The 12,284-nt window shown below is 44.4% G+C and overlaps 1 protein-coding gene across 1 annotated transcript in view; it reads right to left on the reverse strand.

Annotated features, from left to right (window-relative positions):
- The window catches only part of LOC129380948 (uncharacterized), a 129,282-nt gene that overhangs the window by 19,635 nt on the left and 97,363 nt on the right, over nt 1–12,284 (reverse strand). Inside the window, exons 7-11 of the mRNA XM_072288257.1 lie at nt 11,392–11,484; nt 9,177–9,342; nt 8,422–8,501; nt 8,229–8,351; nt 525–645 (exon numbers count right to left, since the gene is read on the reverse strand). Coding sequence (XP_072144358.1) covers nt 525–645; nt 8,229–8,351; nt 8,422–8,501; nt 9,177–9,342; nt 11,392–11,484 — 583 coding nt within the window. The remainder of the gene's footprint in view (nt 1–524; nt 646–8,228; nt 8,352–8,421; nt 8,502–9,176; nt 9,343–11,391; nt 11,485–12,284) is intronic.

The following is a 12,284-nucleotide window of genomic DNA, read 5'->3' on the forward strand; positions in this document are numbered from 1 at the left end:
TTGCCTCTGTGTAACCTCTGCAATGTGTGTCATGTTTTATGCAGCTGCAAGCGATTTGCGGCTACGAAAGTACTCCAAGATCCACTTTATAATAGCGTGGGAGCTCCCTTGTGTTTTGCCACGTACTTGGACTTTGAGCAGCTGTGGTAGTGCTTCGCGTGCAGCGAAAGGGGTCTTAGTCTTCCTCTGGGACACGGGCCTTAACCAGACACTCTAGTTGCCTGTTACCGTGCGTTCTTTAGTATATTGTGGGCCTGTATGTGTACATATCATATGTACGAATGCCCCATTTGATGCATTACCCGTGTCATCTGGAGTATAGCATGCTAGGCGTATTGGCAGGCAAAAATCTCTATGCAGTATCGATTATAACATGTCTCTCGTATCCTTGAATTATTATGGGTGAAAAAAAGAAAAAATGCAAAAACACTGCATAGAGAAATATGTAAAGTATACAAAGTTCTGAGCCACTTCTGGCCGAACACACTCAGAATCAGCTCTTGTATGCATGCGGCGCCACTTACCCTGCTAATCTTGATCTGTCTGTACTTGTAGATGAGGTATCCGAGAAACAGGCCGACGGCGAAAGATGGAAAATGCGTGTACGGACGAAATGCGATGTCGTTCAGGAATGCGTTCAGGTTTCTGCAGAGAAACAAGTCATAACGACCCACAACATGACTGTAGGAGTCATGTTATGTTTGACACTAGGAGTTGTCCCGGGGTTAAGCTTATCACCTAGCTGTGCCAAAGGCCTACACGGACGACGAGTCTGGTTTCTCGCAAGCTTTGTACCTGTAAACAAATGATTCGTTTTCATCCTCAGGTAACCACGACTTTCTTTCCCCTTTAACGACGAAGTTTACATTGGAGGAGGCGAATCACAAGAAGAAAGCCATAGTTTCCGTTCATGATTCTCCTTTGAGACATTGTGGACTTTCACAATAGTTGTTTTGTGCAAACTGACCGTGAAGCAATGAAAGAAAACAAGAAGCGGTTTCACAAGGTAATCTTGAAGCCTAATCATAAATAAACACGGCAAGTTAACACGGCACTCAGTTGTTAGTGCGCCTACGTGCTGTCTTGGGTCCCCCTTCTTCGTGTGTTGTTTTATTCGGCGCCGTCTTTGTAATCAAGTTAACAGCGGTTGACATAGAAGAAAGACAAGGTCTTTCGGGGTGCAATGGTGTACAATGTGGTTTGTTGTCGCATGTTTGTCATTCAGAAGGGAATAGAGGTAACCTCACAAGACCTTGTCTTTCTTTATTCGATGTCAACCTCTGTTGAGGCGCCTTAACTTCACCTACGCCACGTTACCCTGTTTAGGGCTATTTTACTCTTACATGGAGCACTTTGCTTAACCTGTATTTTTCTTTAATTTCTTTCTTTCTAGACCTTCGCGGTGGACCCACATTTTTCGGTGAATAAGGTTACACTTTCGGTTCCGGGTTTAGACGCGCACAGTTTGGACGAGCGCATCTGGGTTTTATTTCAGCCTTTCTGGCTAATTATGCATTATTACTGCTCCGCACATATCTCTACGCTAACTTGGTGCGTCTCTTTTGTTCCGAGCTTCATTTTGACGCCCTTATTGTTGTCCTAAGGGCACTAAAAGACCTCAGATTGTGTAATTTACGAGACAAAAGTGGTTAGGTAACCACGAAGCTCAAATCTATCTGAACTCGCCAAAGGAGGAATTATGGCGAAAGCGCCGAAACATGCGATGGCAAGCGGTCACTTCTAGTCGCCCCGCGAGGCTGCGCTGGGCTCCTCGCCTGCGTGCATGTCTGTTTGTCTGCGGCGCAGCGCGCGGCTGATAGGCTTTTGCCGTTCATCGGTAGAGCGACAGTTCACCTTCGACGGGACGGACGTGGCCGCGGACTTTGTGGCTGGTTAGCGGAGTTCGGTCAGTGTTCTGTACCAGTCTACGAACGTGGGCAGTGCTACGAATGGCTAAAAGCTTATCACCGAGCAGCCTAAGGGAGGCATCCGCAGTGCGTCGTTGGGGCGCGGAACCGGCATGCCAACGACGATGCCACTCACACTGTTCTTACTGTTTTTCCAGGTTAGTGACACAAAAATGTCTCATTTCGCTTCGGTCTTTGTTTTGCCGGTTCCACCCCAAAGAATGTCCTGTGTAGAAAACTGCTTCAAACTCAGGCGACAGCTGAAATGCCGTTTTCGTCTTTTGCGACGTTACGCTTTCTACTTTCTTTTGCTCTTCTTGTGCGGAGACGTCAAAATTACCCGGGGACCCACAACTCAGGAAAAACCGCACCTCCCGCTTCAAGGTCAGGAAGACATTAAGACGAAACTTACGGCTATGGAAGTAACACAGACAGAAAATAAGCATGCCATTGATGACCTTAGCGGATGCATTACATCACTAGAAGCAAAGTTATCAAACTTTGATCAGCTTTGTACTACCGCCAGCGAGTGCAAGAACCAATGTGACCACCACCATCGATTGATCAAGTCGTTGTGGTCGTTGTCGGAAAAAGTCGACAATCTGGAAAGCCAGAGTCGGCGTTGCAATTTGGTTTTCTATGGCGTAAATGACAGCGATAATCCTGAAAAAAAAAAGTGCAGATTCTGAGCGCAAAATTCTCGTACTGTGTGAGTATAAGTTGGGCTTACGTAACCTGTCAATTGGGCGTGCGCACCGCCTTGGAAGGTTTCAGAGTGCTAAAAATCATCCTCTGATAGCAATTTTTACTCGTTTTGTCTCATGCAAAAGAACCCCAGGTGGTCGAAATTTCCGGAGTCCTCCACTACAGCGTGCTTCATAATCAGAAAGTTGTTTTGGCACGTTAAACCCCATAAAGAAGAAGATGTCTCATGCAAAGAAAAAATAGTAATATTAGAGAACGTCAGAAAGTTAAAAAATAGCCAGTTTGCTATATCTGAAGATTTTTCCGGTGTAGTACGCGGGAAAACAAAACAGCTGTGGGATTTTGAGAAATCTCGTAGGAAGGATGGCGATGAAGTTAGCCTTCGGTACGATACTTTATTGTTCAATGGCCCGAAATATGTCTATAATGCTGAGTTAAATCAAGCTGTTTCCCAGAAGTGACCACGTCGATCTAACAATGGCATTGTTTCTTTCCTCGTCATAAACGGTCGTAGTATCAAGAATAAAGCTGGCGAAGTTAGCGCGCTGGTGGACTTGGTTAAGCCCTCCATAATTTTAGGTACAGAGTCCTGGCTAAGTGATGATACAGCTGATAATGAGGTATTTCCGCACAGTTACATGTGTTACAGAAAAGATCGAAATTCTCGAGGTGGCTGAGTTGTTATATTGGTAGAAAGAAGCATTTCATCTGTCCAGCTGCCCGTTCCTATCATAGAATGTGAGGCTATTTTCCGTGAGTTGACTCTTTCCAGCAAACGTGCCTTGACTATATTTAGTTTTTTATAGACCACCTGATTCCTCTGTTGATACATTATGTCAGTTGAGATCCGCAGTTGAATTGGTACGGGCGGACAACCTGGTTATACGGGCAGATTTCAATCTCCCAACTGCTGTGTAGAACTATCAGGGCTCACTCATTACAAGGGAAAGTTGCTTGTGTCAGGAAATGATTAACATTGTTGACTTGTTCGCACTATCTCAAATAGTGTCTGAACCAATTAGAGGAAATCATGTTCTGAATCCGATTTTCACAAACCAACCTCAATTTGTAATTTCTACGCTTGTTGTTCCTGGAATTAGTGACCACAGTGCTGTTTTATCTGAAATAGAAATTACACATGTAAAAACTGCGCACAGTGTGGCGAGGCATGTGTATAACTATTCGGAAGCTCTGATTGATAAAATAAATGAGGGTTCGGATGGGTATTACGTTTTTGCAACAGAAGCTGAATATAAAAATACAGATGAATTATGGACTTGCCTCAAAAACAAGATTCTAGAGCTTCGGCAGCGTTTTATACTGTGTAGTGTGCTAAATGAAAGACAAAGTAGAAGTAAGCCTTGGTTTATTAAAGTGTTGCGCAGCCTTGCACAAAAAAGGGAAAGTTTTTATCATAATTTTACACAAGTGCCGTCAGTGATAACAGGAAGAAGCTGAAAGAAATTACGTCAGAAATGAAGAACGCAATTCGTGTAGCCAAGAATGCTTTTAGTGCATCTATCCAGTTGAGAATCAAAGATGAGCCCAAGCAATTTTGGAAGCACGTGAAAAAAATGGAAAAGAGCCTTGCACAAAAAAGGGAAAGTCTTTATCATAATTTTATACAAGTGCCGTCAAGTGATAACAGGAAGAAGCTGAAAGAAATTACGTCAGAAATGAAGAACGCAATTCGTGTAGGCAAGAATGCTTTTAGTGCACCTATCCAGTTGAGAATCAAAGATGAGCCCAAGCAATTTTGGAAGCACGTGAAAAGAAATGGAAAAGAGGCACCATCTATTCCGTCACTTGTCTCTAGAAACGGCGTCGTTTCTCACGCAAAAGTTAAAGCGGAATGCTTTAATCAGTATTTTTCTTCTGTGTTTTCTGCTGTGATGCAGAGCAACGATAACCACAGAAGTACCCCGCGAAAACTGATAGCCACGATGGGCGATATGGATGGCGTCGTTATCAGCACACGTGGCATAGAACTGTTGCTTTTGAAATTGAATGCTGCTAAAGAAGGAGTACCTGATGGTTTAAAGGGACACTAAAGTGAAAAATGATTTCTTCTGCATCAGTAAATTACCTTTCTACAACACCAAAAACACCACTCTTACAACGATAAGACGTTTGGTAAGCGAGAAAAAGCGCAAGAATGAAATACGGGTGGCGACGCCTACTTGAGTTCCCACACCTGGTGGCTGTGACGTCTTGGATTTTGATGGAGTCTTCTAGCGTCTACTAATTATATATAGCGGTACAGATTGACTACAATGTGTACTAAAGGAACCAAATATTAACCATGGCAAGTTTCGGGAACCTTTACTGAGCCAACGCGGCCCAAATGCGAAAACATACTTTGGAGTCCCTGACGTCACGCTGACGTACTGGCGCTGGGATTTCAGCGCGAAATTGGAATACTGGTACTTGGAGCTTCATTTTTTCATCTAATAATCAAACTATTTTTTTGAAATGACTGCCTGCAGGGTTCTCAAACAATGCTTCATTAGTCTAAACTGATTAATTGTTTCGCTTTGGTGTCCATTTAAGTAAAACACGTCTTTAAAATTTGTGCCCGACCTATAGCTCCTTTTTTGAAAATATTCTTTGAAAAATCAGTGGCAGAAGCTTCCCTGCACAATGATTGGAAGATTGGTGCAGTGGTTGCAGTTAATAAATCTGGTCTGCAAAGTGGCGTAGTTAATTATCCTCCGATTTCTTTAACGTGTGTTGCGTGCAAAGTTTTAGAGCACGTTCTATTCAGGTATTGTGGCACATATGAATCGGTATTCTCGGTTTAATCCCTCTCAACATGGCTACAGAAAGAATTGTTTTGTGTAACACAAATACTTTAATTCACTCATGATCGATATTGCCGGTGCTATGGACGAACGATTTTCTATAGATTGAATAATTTCAGATTTCACGAAGGCATTCGACACTGTATCCTAGTCTGTTAATTGAGAAACTTCATACCTACAGTATTAATAAATAAGTTATTGCATGAATTGCCGAATATTTAAGACTGCGCAAGCAGTACGTAGTTTTGAATAGTGCTGAGTCATCCAGAAGAGACATCACTTCTGGCGTCGTTCCTCAGGGCTTAGTCCTGGGTGCACTTTCTTTTTATTTGTCAATGATATCTGTGAAAGAGTCCTGTCACATTTGAGATTGTACGCTGGTGATTGCGTTTTGTACAAGCCTATTAGTTGTGAATATGATTGCCGCATTTTACAGTGTGATCTGAGCGCATCGCTCAGTGGTGTTGTAAATGGAACATGAGTTTGAATCCAGCTAAAGCAGTTTTGATGTCATTTAGCAAGAAAAAAAAACATGTTTGTTTCAGTATACCTTAGATAATATTGCATTAATTATCCCGGGTGTCTGTACATAAATAATAGCAGTTTATTTTACCACTTATCTAAAATTCCATCGGCACGTTGATCATGTAATAGCGAGTACAGGCAAGCCATTAGGTTTTCTACGGCGCAACGCTAAAAATTTCAGTATGGCTACTAAATACCTACTCTTCAACACGTTCGTCAGGTCTGTCATATAATATGTATGCGAGGTATGGGACCCACCGGTGATTGGTGGCAAGGAACGCCTTGAAAGAGTACAATATTTAGCTACAATATTTGTTACTAAAAATTATAATTTTACCTTTAGTGCTACACAAGCAAAGAATAATTTACAATTGTAGTCTCTTGAAAATCGCAAGAAAGAACTTCGTTTGAAACTTTTTCATCGTATCTTTCACACAACACTTGGTATTGACAAGCAACAGTGCACGCTTGAAACCTTATTACGTATCAGCTCGGGGCGACCACACCCATAAAGTACGATAAATGTTTTGCGACACAGGGCTATTCAGGATGTCTTTTTTCCCTAGAACCGTACGGGAGTGGAGTATACTATCATCGTCATTAGTTGATGTAATATCGAAAGACAGATTTTATGTTTTGTTGGATTGATGCGACTTTACTTATGTTTCTCTTTTTTTTTTCTGCATGCGAATAGTTTCTATAATTAGTTGATGATTATGCTTACTTTTCGTACTATATTGTTTATTTCTAAGGCATATTGCACGAATCCCCTTGATGTTCTGTATTTCCCCCTACTGTAATGCCTGTAAAGGTGCTGTGGGCCGGTAATGCATAAATAAATAAAATCACAGAGAAAGCTATTTCGCGGTTTGGTTGGTTATGGGGGTGCTTGTTAGAAAATGTCCTTTTTCATTCGACAAATCCAGAAAACTGCAATCATAAGTGCAATTGTGGGGAGCCGTAGATTGCCGAACCCTGCATGTACCATTAGCATCGATGTGCAAATGAAGGAAATAAAAACTCGTACTTCAGATGCCGTTGTGTCATGCAGTTCTATGCGTTTTTTGCCACGCTACGCAGCAAATGATGTACACTTTAACGTTGGCTTCGGAGGCTGATAGTACACACATTTTCCTGCTTTCCAGGTTATTCACACGCTCTGCATATTGCTAAATCTAAACGAAGCGTCTCCGCAGCACGAAGTGGCTTTGAATGTCGTCGCTATTTTTAATTTGCTTCGTGCATGCTGCTCGCGATACGAAAACGCCGGAAGTGTAGCACGGTATCCTTTGTACGGCTATACGTATTACGATTAAACCACCCTTACGGAGCAATTAAAATAAAGTCGCAGTTTCGCCAGAAAGGCGAAGCTTTGATTGCGACAGCAAATTATTAGACAGCTATACGAAGTAAGAATAGTAGTTTCATCGCCCGTACCAACTTGCAAACATTCGCATACTAACTAAATTAACAAACATGGTGTCACGCGCACAGACAAAAATGAACACATCTTGCTCGATGACCGCGGACACTCGCTGTCGAAAGGATGGCGTGAGTAAGAGCGACTGCAGCAACGAGCGAAGTGACCTTTGTGCTGCCTCTGCTTCAACGCGATCTAAGCGGCAAGAATACAGCGCACGCAAAGCTATCAGCCCTCGGCGAGCTTAGACCTACGGCCCATCGCAGATAATTTACTCAGCATCTCATACTTCACGGGCATATTCAGGGATTCAGGGCACGAATTTACAAATATTTTCGATCGCAAGTGCTCTTTGCTATTGGCCAGCCACCTTGGGCAATTGTGCGTCTTACCCGCCGTGGTTGCTCAGTGGCTATGGTGTTAGGCTGCTGAGCACGAGGTCGCGGGATCGAATCCCGGCCACGGCGGCCGCATTTCGATGGGGGCGAAATGCGAAAACACCCGTGTACTTAGATTTAGGTGCACGTTAAAGAACCCCAGGTGGTCGAAATTTCCGGAGTCCTCCACTACGGCGTGCCTCATAATCAGAAAGTGGTTTTGGCACGTAAAACCCCATAATTTAAATTGTGCGTCTTGCTACATGATAGTCTAGATTTTGCTCTTAAGAACAATTCTAGTTGAAGAGCTTTTTGTGAATACGGGCCCGGGATCACTCGTTTGTCAGCTTCGGTGTTTTGCGCGATACCACATTTCACTTACGTGTCTGGCATACCGACAATTCTGCTTAAGCTGTTTCCTGCGAAATCTCATATATTATCAGAGTAGCTCATGCACGAAGAAAAAAAAAACAGTATGTGAATGAAGGCTTACTCATCGTCCGGTATAGAAAATAGTGCGACTGGACCGTAGTCGTAGGTATACGTGACCAGGCCTGTTACGACCATGCTGGCGACGGCGAAGGCACCTATGAGACCCAGGCCAAGGGCTGGCCGCCTGCATCATGAGTAGACGACTAAGTTTTCATGCATGATGCACCCCAGCGATGGCAAAACGCAGAACTTACCTGTAAAGCGCGATAAAGAAGATTGGGGCAATGATGAAGTATTGCATATCACAGGACAGATACCAGCCATGTGGAAGGCACTGAAACGCGTAAGCAGAGAGAATCAGGCAGTGCGAAGGATGAGTGAGGACGCGGCCTTACAACCGCTATAGTGACTTGTAACACTTGTCCTGCAGGGTGAATCGCTCTCGCGCATGTCCTTTAACCACAAATCACTTAACACAATTCAATTTCGGCTCGTATGCAATTTTAACACAATAGCGTTTTTTAAGTGGTGGGCAAGTAACTGGCCCTGCGCACTCGACGAGGGTGTATGGAAAGCATGGACACCAAATGCAATATTAAATCTAATAAAAAGTACAGTTTCAGGCAGCGCTCTTGCGACAACGGCATATAATCAAAAAGAAAAAAAAACTACATTTCTTTTATTGCAAGACGAAAATGACTCAGACAATATCCAGCAGAAATAGATGAGAAGAAACAGGGGAAGCGTACCTGAATTCTGTTTCATCTAGTGTTCTGGTGGTGCAAGAACTTGCACGAATTTTTTTTAAAGCAAGTCCCTTTCAAGTTTTCAGAGGCACTGATGCAGACTGGGAAAGAGCAATTAGTGTGTTTCCCTGTCACCCTCTTGTGATGGCGCATAGGCGCGCGTGTGCGCGAGAAAGCAAGCCTCCAGAGCGCGATTCTTGACTTACAGTATCCACCGCGATAGCTACGAGCAGGTACTTCTTGTGACAATCAGTAATGCTTACAACTTCTTGGGTCTTCATCCAGGAACTTATGTAAATGACGTTGGTCCACCAGTAGCGCTTGCACCCTTCTGCAAAACGGTCCACGGTCTCATGCCAGATCGGACCGTTCATCCAGGGTGGGCCGAGAATCAGCATGAGAGACACCATCAGGAATGGCGGCGTCAGCCTGTAGCGAAAGGTACAAAGCGTTGATCGCCCGTGGAACTCGCTGTGCGCCACTCTCGCACTTTCTGGCCGCTTTTCTGTTGCACTTGCTAGCTGCAAAGCTTCTCCGAGGTAATTATATTGCCACTTCAAACTATAAATTCGTTTTCTTTTTCAATAGTACTTCTGCGAATGAGTAAAAGGTGTCCCTTTTATGGCATTGGTTTGATGCATGAAATAGTGTAGGCGATGACTTCCTCGTTCCCCTGACACCTGTTTGGGCGCGCATTGTTGCAAATCTTTACTCACGATGGTCATTCACGTACACGCTCAAGCGATACTCGCGATTACCTCACAAACATTCCTGTAGAAAACCTAGTAATGAAAAGGGTGAATTTTATTCTGTCCCCCTCTTTGGAACGTATTGTGCGGGAGATGGCGCCATGTATTGCGTGGTAATCGGTAAAAATGCCATTTCTACTCAAATTCGACAACTGTGTAAATTATTTACTTAAACAGGCACGACGACTTTCTCAATCGGCAGCTAGCGAAAACTCCATGCCTGCAACGCCTTCTGTTCCCCGAAGGATCAATTATAGCCCGCAAAGGAACTTCGTCTCCTTGTCGCATTCTTAAGTGAGGCTGGTCTGATGGCCATGTGGTGAAACAACCCAGTCATACTATAAGAGACGCTGGGGCGGAGCAATCGGCAGCCTTGATCGCCAGGCTAAACCCGCCTGTTGCTACAACTCACCACCACCACCATCACCGGTGACAGCGCTGCTTCTCGTTGTCTCTAGACTCTGTAGTATCACGAACCAGCCAACACGCGCAACTTCGTTCGTAATCCTTTCAAGAACTCTGTATGTCGTCGACAGCCCGCATGCATCGACAATATGTTCGCTGTACTACAACTAGCTGGCCAGCGTCTGTTCCGCTCTAGCCATACAAGTTGCTTTATGAATGCGCGCCCTGCGGCCGAATTAGCAGCTTGCGATCGCGAATATTGTGACCTTGGACATGGGTATTTTATTGCACTGTACTTGCCTCTGCGTTCTTTTATTTTCTTGTCTAATTGAAACGTCGTCGTTTTTTACGGTTGTTGCCCCACTGCGCCTTGCAGTGCAGCGCAGGCATGGTAGCGAGGCGTGGCTGTGCGTGAGTTTCGTCGCAAATGTTTGTCTCGCTTTTGTATAGCAGCCTTACACAGCACGCAACGGCATGGCGCGTCCTTTCTGCCGCCCACATGAGCCGATCCCGAAAGCGGTGCACTATGTAACTTGGTCGATATCTAAGGTGGTTGAATGCCACGTAGCGTCTAAAAGGCGCTAGCTACCGCGCTCACAGTTATATGACTGAATTGTTGCTATAAAACGTGACGCACGTGCCAATTCTCAAAGCGGTGGCTTGCCCATCGGAATGAGGGTTAAGGCTGTTGTCCCCTCGTGTCATGTCGCTAGTCTACTGTGTTTACGGATTCCGGTGGAAATCCCGCCATCAGAGACATAATTATTTTTGTTTTAACGGCAGCTTGTGTTAACCAATTACAGCGCAGCACGCTCCCACGCAGATGTTTTCCCGGCCCCACGCAATGCCGCGCCTTTCGTTTCACCCTCATCCACGCTTCTCCCGTGCCAGCGGTGGGGCTCTTCGCGGGGACTATGCACCGAGAAACCCTGCCAACCTGCCACGCCAAATTCCGGCAAGGTAATCAAAGAAAGTGTCACTTTAAAAAAGGTTACATAAAATACGGAGCTGCCAAAAAATGTATATTCTATGTTTGCAGTGATCTATGTATGTGTAACCATATCACACAAGCATGGGACAAGAACTTGAACAGATGAAGTATTAATTGATAACTCATTCAGGTAGCGTACAATGATGGTTATTTGCGACACATGACAATCAACAGCATCACGTTGACTTAGCCCCTCGCAGGTTGCGCACGTTTATCTTTTCGCTTTGTCAAGTGGAAGAAAAGTACGCGGCGGGGGGGGGGGGGGGGGGGGCGGCGGGGGGTTAGGTACGGTAGCTCACTTGGGTGGAATATGCATAAGTGTGGAATGTTTACCTGATGTATCGATGTATGTAGTACATCAAAAAGTCAAATCTGCCTTTGTCTTGCTGAATCTTTCCGTAGCAAACGAACATGAGAAGCAGTCCACTGGAATAGAATGCGAACATATTTGAATGTATAATTAGTTACTTCTCATTTGTTTCCAACCTGCAAATAGCATACGTTTAGAAGATCACAAGATATAGAAAAAATATTGGATTGCCGTTTGTGTAAACCTTTTTAAGACAGCATGGTTGTTGTATGTAGCACCTAAGAAAACGAATCGAATGTTTTCATGACGAAAAACAAGTTAAGCTCTTTAAGTGTGCCCTTAATGGACATTTAAATTATGGGGTTTTACGTGCCAAAACCACTTTCTGATTATGAGGCACGCCGTAGTGGAGGACTCCGGAAATTTCGACCACCTGGGGTTCTTTAACGTGCACCTAAATCTAAGCACACGGGTGTTTTCGCATTTCGCCCCCATCGAAATGCGGCCGCCGTGGCCGGGATTCGATCCCGCGACCTCGTGCTCAGCAGCCCAACACCATAGCCACTGAGCAACCACGGAGGGTCCTTAATGAACATCAACCATCCACAACGGCTGAACTGTTCGCAATCCTATGTGCGATAAAATTTATATTGTCAGTAAGAGATGCGCAAAAATGGGTAATTTTCAGCGATTCACAGGCGGCTCTAACATCACTCTGCAGCACAAAAGGGAAGACATTCAGTGATAGTATAATATACGAGACACTTAAAAACCTCACAAAGGCGAGCGCAGCGAAACATGAAATAGCATTCCAGTGGATACCAGGGCATTGTAACATTCCTGGCAACACAGCAGCCGATGAAGCAGCACGACAAGCACACCTCAAAGATGATGTGGTTCCGCTCCCAATATCGAA

This window comes from Dermacentor andersoni, chromosome 1 (assembly GCF_023375885.2).
Source record: "Dermacentor andersoni chromosome 1, qqDerAnde1_hic_scaffold, whole genome shotgun sequence".
NCBI lineage: Eukaryota > Metazoa > Arthropoda > Arachnida > Ixodida > Ixodidae > Dermacentor > Dermacentor andersoni.